The sequence below is a fragment of the Schistocerca piceifrons genome, chromosome 5 (assembly GCF_021461385.2).
Source record: "Schistocerca piceifrons isolate TAMUIC-IGC-003096 chromosome 5, iqSchPice1.1, whole genome shotgun sequence".
Classification (NCBI taxonomy): Eukaryota; Metazoa; Arthropoda; class Insecta; order Orthoptera; family Acrididae; genus Schistocerca; species Schistocerca piceifrons.
The window spans coordinates 466,213,089-466,230,391 of NC_060142.1; the positions used below are offsets into that span (position 1 = coordinate 466,213,089).

General features: G+C 44.0%; 1 protein-coding gene across 1 annotated transcript; it reads left to right on the forward strand.

The window, feature by feature from the left end:
- Positions 1-373: 373 nt before the first annotated feature.
- On the forward strand, positions 374-11,770 carry LOC124798524 (pro-resilin-like). Its single transcript, XM_047261969.1, has 3 exons — positions 374-394; positions 5,932-6,417; positions 11,233-11,770. The coding sequence occupies exons 1-3, from the start codon at positions 389-391 to the stop codon at positions 11,530-11,532; spliced, it is 792 nt and encodes a 263-aa protein (XP_047117925.1). The 5' UTR covers positions 374-388; the 3' UTR covers positions 11,533-11,770.
- The last annotated feature ends 5,533 nt before the right edge of the window (positions 11,771-17,303 follow it).

The window sequence follows — 17,303 nt, forward strand, 5'->3', positions numbered from 1 at the left end:
GAACACTGCCGGCATCCGGTAGCCGCAGCCGAGCCTCGACTGGCGGCTATGAAGAGGAGTGGCAGCAGAGCTGAGGGCCGCGGGCCATCTTGAACCACGCGGAGCAGTCCGCCCCTCAGCTGCCGCGAATGTGGAGCGTGGGAGGGGCGCACGTACCGCTTGGCGGCGGGCAAGGGCGCGTGAAAGCGATGGCGCAACCGCAGACGCAACCGCGCCGGCGCAAGTGGACCGATTGCTCCTCTTACGACTGTCCGCGAGCGAAAAGGAAAAAGTGAGCGACCCCTGTCGCGGGGATAGCGGCTGACCGGACGCTTCTCATGCGTATAAATACTGTGCGCTTCTCCAGGGGACGGCACAGTCCGCTTCCAGACCGACAACAGCTCTCAATATGAAGGTAACGCACCGTCAAGCGACTGTGTGGCCCATTGCATGTCTTATAGATGGATATGGCTGCTCTCTGAGTGCCTACGATATATCTGCGGTCTCACAGGGATGCAAAACGCCTTGAATGACGAACATATAGTTTCTTCTTTCCTTCCTCCTCTTTCTTCAAGTGGTTACACTGGATTCCGTCCAGCGTTTCTCACTAATTTCGACGAATAGTTTCAATAATATTTGGTGACAATTTGTGCTAGGTCCATTTTTTCATGTATCTTTTTAGCTAATACACTGAAAATTCTCAGCAATCTCCTCTACTTGTTTTACGTATTACTTCCTTATATACTTTCTCGCTCTAATTCTACTTCCAGTGCGAACTCAGCGTTTCCTGCACGTCTCATCACATGCCTCTTTTTCCAGGAAAGGTGTTCCATAGACATATTTCCTGGTCTGTTTGCAGTCTATACATCTCACTTGTCATGCACGTAATTGATAACATCCTTCTCTACTACCATTTTCCAAACATTTTGTTTTAGAATGTCCTTTCTTCTACTTTGAGTTGTCAACTATGAATCCTTTCAAACCTGTTCAATTTGTCCAATACCTCATCTGTTCTCTTTCCTAAAAATGGTTCAAATGGCTCTGAGCACTATGGGACATAACATCTTAGGTCATCAGTCCCCTAGAACTTAGAACTACTTAAACCTAACTAACGTAAGGACATCACACACATCCATGCCCGAGGCAGGATTCGAACCTGCGACCGTAGCAGTCCCGCGGTTGCGGACTGCAGCGCCTAGAACCGCTCGGCCACTCCGGCCGACATTCTCTTTCCTTTTCCCTCTCCAAGTGTCAATTTCTTGCCGAGAATTTTTTGAATTCTTTTTCCTTTTTAATTTTGTCCCCATTTGTAGTCCTGTTACCAATTTAATTTTTATTTATGCCACCTTACTGTAGATCTCCCCGCGCTAACAGGCTTGTATTATCTTTCTCCAATTTTTCAAAAAGTGCAATTCTTTTTCTTGGCCACCTAACAATCTGCCTTTGGACAAACAAAGTAAAAATGTCAAAATAGTCGTTTATCCATATAGCAATTAAAACCTTTTGTAAGTGATACTAGTTTTCATAACACGGCTTAAATATCTATTCTGGGTCCTATGAAGAACAAAATGAAACAGTTTTGCCGCTGATGTGACAATCAGTCTGTTTGGTAGCGAGATAGATTTTCATGAAAAAGCTTCCATTGCGTCTTTTTATTGTATCTTGTTTGTCTTTAGGAGGGAGCTCTGTTGTAGACGGTCATTGTATGTTATTCTTTTCGGCAACGACATATCTGCACGAAATTAGAAATCACGTCATATCTTTGCTCGATTGAGCTTACAGCAGTATCGTAATTGTCATCTCCAAGGGGAGAGGGGTCATACCAGCTGCTCTGTTAACTGTGGGAACTTCAGCAATTGCGGCACGGAATGAATCATCTTACTGTCATGATGATTATGTAATAGATCTTCTGTTTATGAATTTTTGTTGCTTTTATTGTACCTCTTGCGCTTTCATCTCTTTCAAGAGGTACAGTACTTACGAGCGTAGACTTCTGTGGCCCTTGTCATCGGCATGAAGTAAATACCCAACACTGATGGAAGCCACTTGTAACATTGGCCGAAAGGTTCTTTACTATAACAATATGGCGACAAGTTAGCACACCAACACACACTAGAAACTTTTACTGAATACACAATCGCGAATTAGGATGGAACTTTCCTAGCGAAAATATGTTTCTTGTGTGTCACTGATTCAACAACTTGAAAACTACGTTGTGGCCGAGCATTGTTTAACCGTGGGTTAGTGCAAGCAGTATGTGGACAGTATCTTCACGGAAGTGATAAAGACTAAATTATGGGATAATCACATTTAGCGAGACAATAGCTTTCCTTTAAGAAAAATAGTAATCCTGTTTTACGATGTATTCTTTCGAGACGCTTGTGACGCGGTCGGTATCGTATTTGATAGCAGTTGTCTTGACTGCGACACGTTGCTCCTTCCAACATTTACCTCACATTGCGCTGCGTGTGCAGTTTGCTGAGGGGTGAGTGGCTTCTGGTGTACACGTCACGTTCGTTCTGTGGCCTATGTAGGGGTAATGACTCCAGCTTCTCAGGAGTCCAGGTTAGCGTCCGAAGATGGCGGCCAGTTGGAAAGCCGAAATTTGATCGTAGTGTCCGCTGGAAACCCAGCAGCTGTATCATAGATAGTCATGTCACGTCTCAATAGCGTCATCTACAGGTCATCTGTAAAAATTTACCGTTGTGGTTCTGGGAAGACACACTACACTAACAGACGCTCAGTTAGCTTTGCCATACTCTGGGGCTAGAGGGAGTTTCCGCCAGAGATAACAGTCGCTGATTGTTGGTTGGTATGTTCATGTGTGCACAACTGGCCATTAAAATCGCAACCACATGAAGGTGGCATAAGTCAAATTCGCATGAAGTGTACTACTTGCATGGTTATACAATTGGTTAACATTTCAACATAACCACACAAAATCAACAGCAGTAAAACAGATTAAGCAGTCCGTTTATCATTTATGTTGTTTGTTAGAAAAATGACATATGTATTCAGCATCTGTCAGAATTCGACTGCATAATCATTGGGAACTATTGAGACTATAAGGTTTATCATCTACGATATCTGTGCTGGTACAGCTGTTATCCGAATACAGACTCAATAGGCTCAACTCCACGCAGGGTCTCAACAGCCCCGTATGACTAGATCCCAAGAGGACAGACATTATTTGCTCAACTGTGCAGCACTGTAGAGCCAAGTGAGGATGAGGGCTTTTAGGACAAGTTTCGATAGGCAGGGTGCGACGACGTCTGGCGCAGAGACACTGTCAGAATGGCTTCCCTGGAAGCAGTAGTGGGGGCAGGTGCACCAACAGTAGCATTCCCACTGACAACGCACTGGACACAGGTGTGTCAGATCGTCATCGGCTTCGACGAGTCCATGTTCTGGGTACAGTACCACGATGGACGTACACGTTTGTGGAGGCTCCGAGGAGAACAAATGTTGGCCGATTGCGTTCATCATCATATGGACCCAGTACCTGGCGTGATGGCAAGGGACTTTGAGTACACAAGATGATCGCCTCTAGTCTGCATAGTTAGTTATTTGGACAACAGGCATTGCATACCCCACGAGTTAAGGCCTATGGTTACCCCTGTCTTCGGTGCCATCATAACGTATTTCAACAATATAATGCGAGAAGCCATGTTACCTACCCTGTCCTACCTGACACGATACAAAGGGTGTTTTACTGTCGTCTTGGCCACCACTTTCCATTGAAAATGTCTGCCGATAGTTTTCCGAGGGACTAGCATGTAACCACTTGCCTGCCATTGTGACTGATGAACTTTGGCACAGAGTTAAAGCAGTATGGGATGACGTATCCATTTTATTTTACCCAGCCTTAGTTCGACTCAGTATACAGCCAGGTTAGAGCAGCCAGCCGCATAGGTACGTCACATACGTTGAGCAAATTGTGGACTCGATGTGTATACACACTTCTTTTTCATCAGTCTTGTGACCAGTTTACTGAGGCGCGTGAAGAATTGTCTCCTGTGTCAATTTCTTCATCTCAGAGTAGCTCTTGCGCCGTGGGCCCCCAATTATTTGTTGGATGTATTTCAGTCTCTTTCTTACTCTATTGATTTTGCCCACTACATCACCTAATTTTCGATATTTTTCTATAGCCCCACACCTCAAATCTTCGATTCCTTCTGTTCCGTTTTTCATACAGTCCATGTTTCACTACCATACTTTGTTGTGCTCCAAATGTACATTCTCAGAAACGTTTTCCTAAAATTAAGGCCTAACATTCATACAAGTAGATTTCACTTGGCCAGGAATGCTCTTTTCACCACTGTTGTCCACCTTTTATGCCCTCCTTACTCCGCCGCTCATGGGCTATTTTGCTGGCTAGGTTTCAGCACTCCTCTGGTTCATTTTCTTCGTTACCTCAAATCCTGATGATATGTTTCTGCTACTTCTTATTACTTTCGTCTTTCCTCGATTTACCCTCAATGCAGGTTCTGCGCTCATTAGACTATTCACTCCATTCAACAAATCCCGTAATCCCTCATTTTGAGCCGGCCGCGGTGGCCGAGCGGCTCTAGGCGCTTCCGTCCCAAACCACGCGACTGCTACGGTCGTAGGTTCCAATCCTACCTCGGGCGTGGATGTGTGTGATGTCCTTAGTTAGTTAGGTCTAAGTAGTTCTAAGTTCTAGGGGACTGATGACCTCAGATGTTAAGTCGCATAGTGCTCAGAGCCATTTGAACCATTTTGAGTCCTTCATTTTCAATCAGGATAGCAATGTTATCAGCGATCTTATCATTGATATCCTTTTACCACGAATTTTAATCCCAGTCTTGAACCTTTCTTATATTCCCGTCATTGCTGCTTCAATGTATAGATTGGTTAGTGGGGACGAAAAACTGCGTCTCTTTTGTACACCCGTTTTAATACTAGCACTTCGCTCTTGGAATTCCCATCTTATTACAGAAATGTTTTCGTAGTTGCGAATCTGAAAAGCTGTTAACTGTATAATGGAATCACGACGATCACAATTTGTGCCAGACAGGGATTCGAACTCGGATATCCCTCTTCTCGAGAACAGTTACCTTACCATTAGGTTATCCAAGCACGCTTCACGGCCGGAACCAAAGTTCTATCTGTCGCTAACCATGTGTCTACAACACGCACTCGTACATCCATTATGTACATTCCTGTACAGGGGAGAAATTTTAATTCAAAGTCGATTTTTAATTCCAACATGCTTGCCCCTAGTCAGTGGATGAATACGATGTTGCAGTGTCTATTCCAATCTTATTGTTCCCTCGTGGTTCATGTACATGTTGTATATCTCCTGTCTTTGCCTGTAGCTTGCTACTGTTCTTCTCAGAATTTCGAACATCCCGCACCATTTTACGTTCACGGTTTCGAGGTCGACGGATCTATGAATGTGTCTCGATTTTTCTTCAGTCTTGCTTGAATTATCAAGTGCACATCATGACCGCCTCTACGGTGCCTTTAGCTTTCATAAAGCAAAGATGATCGTCATCTAACACATCCTGAGTTTTCTTTACCATTCCTCTGCATATTATTCTTGTCAGAAACTTGGAAGCATCAGTTGTCAAGCTGATCGTTCGCATAGTTCTCCATCTTACCTGCCCTTGTTATCTTCGGAATTACGTGGACCGATATTTTTCCGACAGTCTAATGGTATTTTGCCACTAGCTTTTTATGTTTTTTGTGTGGGATATATTATCCCACAATTATATTAAAAATCCCTTCCACCGATTCTGACCAAGGTTTTCAGCAGGTTTCTTCCGGTTGTGAGGGAAATGCTGAGACTAGAACCTCCTCCCAAACAGTCCCAACTGGGACTCCTTTTACTCCACTGCCAGTTCATCTAATATTTGAGTGAAAAATCCCTGACTCAGCACTGGGTCATCATTGTAATGTGGGAGAGAGACACGGTGTGGCGGTCCGCAGGTGTGCGCGTTGCTGTTGGCCGCCGTGGCGTGCGCCGTCTCCGAGCCGCCGGTGGACCGGTCCTACCTGCCGCCCAGCAGCCAGTACGGCGCGCCGGCTCCCGGCATGCAGTTCGGCGCTCGGTCGCCCAGCGCGCAGTACGGAGCCCCGGCCGTGGGCACCGCGTCCTTCGGCCGCTCCAGCGGGGGCTCCGCCGCGCGCGTCTCCTCCAGCTTCGGGTCGTCGTCCTCCAGGAGGTTCGGCGGCGCTGGCAGGAGGTTCGGATCCGCTGCGGCCGGAGGCCTGTCGACACAGTACGGCGCTCCGTCCGCTGGCGCCGGCTTCGGCGGACTCGGCCTCTCCAGCCAGTCGTACTCCAGCGGCGCCCTCTCCACGCAGTACGGAGCTCCCTCGATGGACTCTGGCTTTGGGCGATCCGCTGGCCCTTCTCCAGTATACGGTGTGCCTGGCTACGGTCGTGCTGGTGCCCAGGAGGACGCCCTCGCTGTAAGTACTTTCCACCCCTCCCAGTACTTGTTAGCGCCTGATACAATCCAGTAAGTAGTATCTGACTTCCAGAATGAGATTTTCACTCTGCAGCGGAGTGTGCGCTGATATGAAACTTACTGGCAGATTAAAACTGTGTGCCGGACCGAGACTCGAACTCGCAGACTCGAACAGCGCACACTCCGCTGCAGAGTGAAAATCTCATTCTGGAATCATCCCCCAGGCTGTGGCTAAGCCATGTCTCCGCAAATCCTTTCTTTCAGGAGTGCTAGTTCTGCTAGGTTCGCAGGAGAGCTTCTGTAAAGTTTGGAAGGTAGGAGGCGAGGTAATGGCAGAAGTAAAGCTGTGAGGACGGGGCGTGAGTCGTGTTTGAGTAGCTCAGTTGGTGGAGCACTTGCCCGCGTAAGGCAAAGGTCCCGAGTTCGAGTCTCGGTCCGGCACACAGTTTTAATCTGCCAAGAAGTTTAATATCTGACTTGTTTTAGTAGATGTAGTTTGCTATATCTTTCCACTAACCGCCTCGGTAGACGAGATCAGCACTGCCAAATCAAACGGAAATTTTTCTACACATCTCTCGATATAACATTGGGAAATCAGGAATCAAATCCAGCAAAGGTATCAAAACAAAGGTATCAAAATACCTCCCAAAACTCAAACCTACTGGCGGAGTAAAACTGCAGCCAGACTCGATCTCGAACCTAGGCAAAAGTTTTAATAGGTCGGGAAGATTCAGATCAGCGCTCACTTAACTGCAGAGTGAAATTTCATTATGGAAAATTTCTAGAACAATTTTACCTATTTCAAAAGGATGAGTGTTTTCAGGGAATTTTCTCTGCCTCCTTCGTCTCATTTATCTTTAACGTTTCCGATCTTTGGGTGACAACTACTACCCCCCCCCCCCCCCTACCACCATCCTCCATCATTCAGAAAGTATTTCAAGCCATAAAGTTTACACTGAAGATGGCAATCACTGGCAAGGAAGGATAAACCTTTTGCTTTATTCATACGTTGTCAAGACAATCTTTATTTACTGCACTCCCATGTTCTGCATCAAAAGACAAAGTTTCGTTTGTTTTGGTTTATCTGTGATAACAAAACTACTGAAGGACAAACTTGGTGAAAAGATATCCAAACAAACCAAGAGCTTGGGGCACTGAAGGGGACCAATGGCTCATCTGTGGTAAGCTGAGGAGGGAGGGAAGAGGGAGGAAGGAGAAAGGAAACTCCATCGCCCCCCACCCCAAAAAAAAGAAAAGAAAACGGGCAGTCGCTGCCATTGTAGTAGGAAGTAATAAGTGTTGAATACTGGTCGTGAAAGAAGAGGCGTAAGGTTATTGATCACCAGACTATGCTACAGTGCAATACACCCTGTATTGTACTTCAAAGATCTCATGGATTGACGTTTTGTGATCCGTGCCTTGGGTGGGGGCGTAAGGCTGGCGGCACCATTGGTGCTACTTGAGAGTAGACATCTACAGCACATGATTCACTCCTCCCCTCTTCATCCGGAACAATACAAAGAACACTACACTGTACATCCACTCATCAATTTTCCACTCTGCGCGAATGCACACTTGACACCATGTAAGAAGTCATACGAAGGAAACGGCGAACCAACTCTTCTACAATGTGACCAAGTTCAGCTATGTGAGAATTCAGCTTCGTCATCCACACTCATGTCCTGTCTCCTCGACTCGCTGCTTTCGTTTCACTGATCTGCATTTTATCTTCTCATTTTTCAAAGTTTTGACTGGTCGGTACGTTGCCTATATTTCTGTCAATCCTGTGATTTCTTCACCCTACACATTTGTTACTCATCGCAGCATCAATAGCCTTTACTACATTCGACAACTTTCATTCTCAGATGAATATTTACTTTACTGTTTTACCCTCAAGTAAAATAACATTTAGAGGAATAGTTAGGATATATCCGATCATGCCTTTCCCACAGTCACATTTTTAAACTTTGGTCCTTACCTGTTTAATCTAACACCTTCTCATATCGAATTCTTATGGCGGCATAGCCTTGAGTTTTTTGAACTCTTTTCTCACTTTTTCCTTTGCTTAATGTAATTTTCAAACATAACTGCGTGTTTCTTGATATAACTTTACATTATGTACGTTGCTGAATTTGAGCTACTGTGCACAGCACTAGAAATGAACAATAGCAGCTTAATCCAGGTATAGGTTTTCGACGACGAGCAGGCAAGGCAGTTTCACGTGTAATGGTTCCCTATAACTTCCTTATTGAAATTAACAATATTCACATACATCTACTTCTACATGGATACTCTGCAAATCACACTTAAGTGCCTGGCAGAGGGTCCATCGTACCACATTCATAATAACTCTGTATTATTCCACTCTCGAACACAGGATGGGAAAACGAACACCTATATCTGTCCACGCGAGCTCTGAATTCCGTTATTTTATTACGATGATCGTTTCTCCCTACGTTGGTCGGTCACAACAAAATTTTTTCGTGTTAGGAGGAGAAAGTTGATGATTGAAATTTCGAGGGAAGATCCTGCCTTAAGGAGAAACGCCTTTGTTTTAAGCATTCATGCACTATGAAGAACTGCTCATCGTCTTTTCTCTCCTGTTATCCACGCTTGTGTAGCAAGTTGTTACTGCCACTATTCATTCTACCCCACAAACCCGGGTTGGGCATCAAAGCATCTCGAAACTTGCACCTACCGCGGAAGACGCAAGTTTTTAGTGGACCATAAAAGTTGTTTTTGGCAGTTATACCAGGGCTGCGTTTTTTTTTTCGTTGTGTTAATCTTCGAGTCCTAAATGTTGTCGATAGTTTCTCTTGCAAAATAAGTGATAGTAAGCCTAACACTGAATAAGTTGGTCTAGGAAAAGAAAATTTATGAGAGAAGATGTGCAAATCTCCAAACATTCGTAAATTCTGGTTTTCAGAAATGATTTAATCTCCTGGTACACTTGTTATAATAAGCGCTACTCTTCGTGCTAAGAGAGGAATGCTCAAACAAATTATTTCTGGAAATGGTTTACGCCATAAAACAACTTTCTGAGTTTCTGCCTTGATTTCTTACATTTATAAGAATGAAGTTGGGGTTCTCCCACAAAAGCAAGTAGTCTAATACTCGCAACGTTACTATTTAATGCTCTGTGGATCGCCAACATATGCGTGTGACGAAGACAGAACTCTATACGAATGGTTTCATATTGGTGAGAAGGTTAGTAATAGAGAGAGAGAAAGGAAATCCACATGTCTTTGTTTAAACTGACATTTTACGGCAGGTGATCCGAAGTTAAAACCCATTCACGTACTTGTTACTGAACCATGTTGAAAACGAGATAGATCAAAGAGCAATGGCTTGCTATTTTCCTCCTGGGACCGCTGTATCATGTGCAAACTTTGTTTTGTAGTTATGGGTATGAGCGTATTACGAGGCACATTCAAGTTATAACACCTCCAATTTTTTTGCCTCAAGACTGGCAACAGAAATATGTGTTTCGTTTTAAAATACGCGGGGACTCGTTGTGAATGCGTTACAGAGGTGGCAGCACTCTATAGCGGACAGAACTCTAGTGGCAATGGCGAGAGTGAGGACTGTTTTTGATACTTAAAATAGTGTTCCGTTTCAGGATTCGAAAACGGAATCTATGCCTCATCTTTTGTCACAATCGATGAAACGTAAATCCCTTTCATGCCATCATCATGTCTGAACATTGCCACGTTCATAGCCTTGTGGTGGTCTGTAAGTTTTCGTGATACCCACCTGGAGGACACTTCTCTAATTTTCAAGTCTACATGTAGGACTGTGAACACAGATCCCACGAAAATGCCCACCTTTGGAGATGATGTGATCCACACTAATTCGGCTGTCCTCCAAAACAACTTTCTCCACTCGCATGATCACGTCGTTGGGCCGGCTGGTGCAAGGTCTAGATTCTCTTGGCTTGTTGGTACATGGCGTTCTGCCTTCTTTTAAGTGTCGCACCCATGACGAACATTAGGCACATACAACACACATTTACCACATGTCTCACTCAACTGGCAATGAATTTTGATTTGTGACATACCATGCAAATGAACTACGTGAATGATATACAGGCTGTTCATGTAATGAAAGCGTCACCATTTTACGTGTCAAAAGCAGTCTTCACTCTCAACCCTGTCACTACAGTTACGTGTGCTGTCTGTGCTGCCCTAACTCTCTTGCACTCATGACAAGCGCACGAGTATTTAAAAAAAAAAGAAAAATACACGCTTTTCTATCTGTTTTCAGTCTCGAGAAAAAAACGGAGGTGTTACAACTTGATTGCACTTCGTGCTATTGTTGGACTTGTGATATTTTGGGTGAAAAACAAGGAAATAGAAGGTGGAACATGATGATAACAAATCGGTTGTCTCAAAATGCCTGAGGTGTATGCCAATTTCATGCCAAGACTGTTGGGATCTCTTTTGGTCTTATAGCGGATCATATAATTGGAATTAAAACGAAGATGGATAGAGTGTCTGCCATGTAAGCAGGAGATCCTGGGTTCGAGTCTCAGTCGGGGCACACATTTTCAACATGTCCCCAATGAAGTACATCAACGCCTGTTTTCAGCCAGAGTGTCCATTTAATTATCATTTAAAACGAAGGTATTACTGAGATACAGTACTAAGGAAGCTTTGCACTTGTACTCCAGCCCCCTCCAGTTCAGGCTAAGTCTCTCATCCGGCTTATGTCTAACAGTGGTGCTATCTTGAGTTTCAAGTCACCAGCGCTGTTTACGTCGTCATGAAGCTATCGTTCGTTTGGTGAGATATTAATGTGGAGTGGCATGTTTTTCCAGGAGCCGGCCAACTACGAGTTCAGCTACTCGGTGGAGGACGCCAACACGCTGAGCGACTTTGGACAAGAGGAGTCTAGGCAGGGGGAGAGCGCCCAGGGCCAGTACCGCGTGCTGCTGCCTGACGGCCGCAAACAGATCGTCACCTACCAGGCTGACGAGGGAGGCTACAGGCCCACCATAGAGTATGAGGACACTGGACTCACCGCCTACTCCGCTGGCGGATACGGCTACGGCAGGGGGCGCGCTGGGGCTGGAGCTGGAGCTGCTGCCGGAGACGGAAACGGTGGATACCACTACTGACCAACTACTGGACTGTTAAGCTGCAACTTAACGATGCTGCAAATAAATATAAAGTGTACAAATACTACTTAATGTAGACCAAATAACAGGCATGCTCACAATTATTTATGATGAACGAATGTTGTTAAGTGGGCGAGTGTTAGCATGAGTCTGGTGTGTGTGTTAGTATAAGGCAACACTTTTTACTGTATTCTTTTTAATTTTGCGTATCAAATGGAATAAAGAAAAGTGCAATTTACATGCTTTATTATCAATTAATTGGTGATATTTGAGGTTATCCCGAAACGTTGATACAGGGTGTTTCAAAAATGACCGGTATATTTGAAACGGCAATAAAAACTAAACGAGCAGCGATAGAAATACACCTTTTCTACATCTACATCTACATCGATACTCCGCAAGCCACCCAACGGTGTGTGGCGGAGGGCACTTTACGTGCCACTGTCATTACCTCCCTTTCCTGTTCCAGTCGCGTATGGTTCGCGGGAAGAACGACTGTCTGAAAGCCTCCGTGCGCGCTCTAATCTCTCTAATTTTACATTCGTGATCTCCTCGGGAAGTATAAGTAGGGGGAAGCAATATATTCGATACCTCATCCAGAAACGCACCCTCTCGAAACCTGGCGAGCAAGCTACACCGCGATGCAGAGCGCCTCTCTTGCAGAGTCTGCCACTTGCGTTTATTAAACATCTCCGTAACGCTATCACGGTTACCAAATAACCCAGTGACGAAACGCGCCGCTCTTCTTTGGATCTTCTCTATCTCCTCCGTCAACCCGACCTGGTACGGATCCCACACTGATGAGCAATACTCAAGTATAGGTCGAACGAGTGTTTTGTAAGCCACCTCCTTTGTTGATGGACTACATTTTCTAAGCACTCTCCCAATGAATCTCAACCTGGTACCCGCCTTACCAACAATTAGTTTTATATGATCATTCCACTTCAAATCGTTCCGTACGCATACTCCCAGATATTTTACAGAAGTAACTGCTACCAGTGTTTGTTCCGCTATCATATAATCATACAATAAGGGATCCTTCTTTCTATGTATTCGCAATACATTACATTTGTCTATGTTAAGGGTCAGTTGCCACTCCCTGCACCAAGTGCGTATCCGCTGCAGATCTTCCTGTATTTCGCTACAATTTTCTAATGCAGCAACTTCTCTGTATACTACAGCATCATCCGCGAAATATGCTTGGGACAACAGTACATTTTCAGGCGGACAAACTTTCGAAATTACAGTAGTTACAATTTTCAACAACAGATGGCGCTGCAAGTGATGTGAAAGATATAGAAGACAACGCAGTCTGTGGGTGCGCCATTCTGTACGTCGTCTTTCTGCTGTAAGCGTGTGCTGTTCACAACGTGCAAGTGTGCTGTAGACAACATGGTTTATTCCTTAGAACAGAGGATTTTTCTGGTGTTGGAATTCCACCGTCTAGAACACAGTGTTGTTGCAACAAGACGAAGGTTTCAACGGAGGTTTAATGTAACCAAAGGACCGAAAAGTGATACAATGAAGGATCTGTTTGAAAAATTTCAACGGACTGGGAACGTGACGGATGAACGTGCTGGAAAGGTGAGGCGACCACGTACAGCAACCACAGAGGGCAACGCACAGCTAGTGCAGCAGGTGATCCAACAGCGGCCTCGGGTTTCCGTTCGCCGTGTTGCAGCTGCGGTCCAAATGACGCCAACGTCCACGTATCGTCTCATGCGCCAGAGTTTACACCTCTATCCATACAAAATTCAAACGCGGCAACCCCTCAGCGCCGCTACCATTGCTGCACGAGAGACATTCGCTAACGATATAGTGCACAGGATTGATAACGGCGATATGCATGTGGGCAGCATTTGGTTTACTGACAAAGCTTATTTTTACCTGGACGGCTTCGTCAATAAACAGAACTGGCGCATATGGGGAACCGAAAAGCCCCATGTTGCAGTCCCATCGTCCCTGCATCCTCAAAAAGTACTGGTCTGGGCCGCCATTTCTTCCAAAGGAATCATTGGCCCATTTTTCAGATCCGAAACGATTACTGCATCACGCTATCTGGACATTCTTCGTGAATTTGTGGGGGTACAAACTGCCTTAGACGACACTGCGAACACCTTGTGGTTTATGCAAGATGGTGCCCGGCCACATCGCACGGCCGACGTCTTTAATTTCCTGAATGAATATTTCGATGATCGTGTGATTGCTTTGGGCTATCCGAAACATACAGGAGGTGGCGTGGATTGGCCTCCCTATTCGCCAGACATGAACCCCTGTGACTTCTTTCTGTGGGGACACTTGAAAGACCAGGTGTACCGCCAGAATCCAGAAACAATTGAACAGCTGAAGCAGTACATCTCATCTGCATGTGAAGCCATTCCGCCAGACACGTTGTCAAAGGTTTCGGGTAATTTCATTCAGAGACTACGCCATATTATTGCTACGCATGGTGGATATGTGGAAAATATCGTACTATAGAGTTTCCCAGACCGCAGCGCCATCTGTTGTTGAAAATTGTAACTACTGTAATTTCGAAAGTTTGTCTGCCTGAAAATGTACTGTTGTCCCAAGCATATTGCAACAAACGGTGTATTTCTATCGCTGCTCATTTAGTTTTTATTGCCGTTTCAAATATACCGGTCATTTCTGAAACACCCTGTAGAAGACGTAATTCCTTTTGTTTGGCTCGATTCGAATATCCCATTTTCATGTTCAGTACCAATGCCGCACATAACTATCTACATCACTTGGAGCTTAATTGTCTAAGATATGCTCGCTGTCTGAATTCCATGCAAACTGGCTGGTCATTGCCGACTGCACTTACGAATGACTACTACTTCAGTTATCACAACACTGCACACATAAAAGGAAATATCCATCCAAAGGGAGAACCAAAAATGGGCGTTTTATTTTTTTAGTACACTGATACGCTTCACATTTCTCTAGTGATCTAAATTATTCTGGAACTATGAATATTTCATCAAAAAATATATTCACTATTAATAGGAAAAATACATATCTTGCACCATGCTATCTGTTTTGTTACTTAGCATATGGTGTAGTACATCGCACAGGTTAATTGTATAGGCATATAAATACTTCTCCACGCGCTAAACGAACTAGCAGAACCGACGCCAGACAGTTTTGTTCCACTACAACTTGAAACAGCTACGCTGAACGTTGATGTGACCTGCGATGAATTTAGATCGTGTGATATCCTTTGATGCTGCTGCACCTGTCCAATACAACTGACTGTACCTATGGGAAGGTTCAAAAGCACAAGAAAGATCTTGATTAGCAAGTGCCTATCACCGTTATTCAGCTACGAGAAAATGGCACACCTTCGACCGTCCAAGTGTCGCCACATCTGCTCAACAACCAGGAGAAAGCCAGAACCGCTTTACTAGTAATTATCAGTACATTCAGGTTTCTAGGTTGAAAAGGAAACGCACCGAGAGGTTCAAATGATCGAAGAAATCTCATAACATTTGTCAATAAGAGAGAACGATGTACCAGAACTAAGGATTTGGCTGAAGCTCTGCGACACATAGTTGCCGCCAAGGATTCAAAGCGAAATATGGAAATTATGACTCACTTGATCCAAATGGTTCAAATGGCTCTGAGCACTGTGGGACTTAACATCTGAGGTCATCAGTCCCCTAGAACGTAGAACTACTTAAACCTAACTAACCTAACGAGATCACACGCATCCATGCCCGAGGCAGGATTCGAATCTGCGACCGTAGCAGTCGCGCGGTTCCGGGCTAAAGCGCCTAGAATCGCTGGGCCACCGCGGCCGGCTCACTTGATTCATTAAGATACTATGCAGGAAATACAAAATTCTGTTTTATTCAACTGTAGCAGATTCAAGAATGTTCGTAGATAGTCAGGAGCAGTTTACACTCTGTAAGGCGCTAGAAATAAAGGAAATTTTTCTTGGTTTTCACAATCTGTCGGACTTCAGAGTAGAATTCTTTCAGCTACGATCAGAGATATCTTTCGAAGAATGGAGTTTCTACGAGCACGTTGGTCGATAGTGCAGCTAACGTGTGTGGGTAGAACAATGGTGTAATGCAAATGCTTCGTCAAGAACAGTCACATAGCTGTTGCACCCCCTGTCGAAATCACTGATTGGATCTTGCACATTTCAAGAACCTTGTATCTTGGTAACTGTAAAGGATCATCGCAAAGTGGAAAAATGTGAGCATATATGTTGCAGTACTATCTGGCGTCGGTGTGATGATGAGATGAACTCGCAACCTGAAGCTCAACTACTGATACCAAAGTGTCCGATACCGTGGTCTGTCAGAGTCATATCTTTGACATGGTTTGGGAAATACTGTGACGGAAGTAATGAATGCACCAATCTCTGCTGAAGAGAAAAGATGATTCATCTCGCGGGGTATGTGAAGCTCGAAACATTTGAGACTTTCGACGTGAGAGTAGACATCTAGAAGCTTTTACTCTGTACAAATAACCAGCCAAATCTGTTCAGAACACAAATTGTAAAGCAGTCTGTATCAAACAGTCTGTAGACATTCTCAAAGCAACTCTTTACGTTACAGAAGCATTTGATGCATTTTTGGAAGTAGTCAAAGGTTTTTCTAAGAACCTGAATGTGGAAGACTCATATACCTTACGGCACGTCTAAGAAAAATATCAGTAAAATTCAAAGCATCGTCTATTCCGGAAGAATTTACACACAACGAATTTTTAAGAAAGACATGTTTGAAATTCTTGATCTCCTTCTGAATACGACTGATCGATGGTTCATGCAGGATAATATAAGGTAAACTATCCATTTAGAAGAGACACTTGTTACTTCGTCTGTAACAAATACTTCATCTACAGAAATTCTTAAAGAATTGTTTAAAATATATACACAGTTGACTTTAACGTAGACAGACTTTATGAACATCTTGAAATGCTACGAACCATTATGACTGATATACAGTAATGTAAATTGCCATCTATGGAAGAAAAACAATGTATGAACATGGCAGGATTAAAGAACCATTGACAGAAGTTATTTACCTGATCACCCTAATTATGCAACTTTAGCATCTTCTGAGAGGTCATTTAGCGCCTTGCGGCGACATAAGATATTGTGTCAACGATGGTACAGTAAATATTAGCCCACCTACTCATCCTTCATGCTCACAAATAAAGACCTGGGAAAATTAATCTTATGGTCGTCGTGAAAGAATTTGTTTCCCAAACTGTGGAAAGGGAAACTAAGTTTGTGAATTGCACGTACAACTTTTGAAGCCTCCATACACACAAAAGAATATACTCACTTATTTCAAACAAACGATTTGTTTTTTCAGTTAGTGCACGATATTTTCAAAACGTTAATAATAATAACCACAGACTACACTATGGCCAGTTAACATAGCAATGCAGAATAAATCTGATTTCCAGTTCATAAATGGTCTCAGAACAAGTTAGAACTAATAATGTCTTCCAATGAATATGATTTTTTAAAAATTAAAGGTAAAGAAAGAAATTGTTCTCTGGAAGCAAGATCTTTAAATCTGGATCCGTTTCGAAGAGTTGCAATTTTAACACATTGTTGCTTTATGTGAACAACATAGGGCTGACTACCACACATTTGTTCAAGGAGTATGAAATCACGGTGTAAGATCCAGTGCCACACTCTGCGTCCCCAATAAATTGTGGCTAACCCACTCCACTACGATTTGATGTTTGAGAGAAAGTAGTCAATAATCCAAACAAGAGCAGCATGTCTCGTCTCATGTTCGTGTAGCAAG

Coding starts and splice junctions, on each gene's coding strand:
- LOC124798524 (XM_047261969.1), top strand. Junction 6,418..11,232: donor CCCAGGAGGACGCCCTCGCT/GTAAGTACTTTC, acceptor ATGTTTTTCCAG/GAGCCGGCCAACTACGAGTT.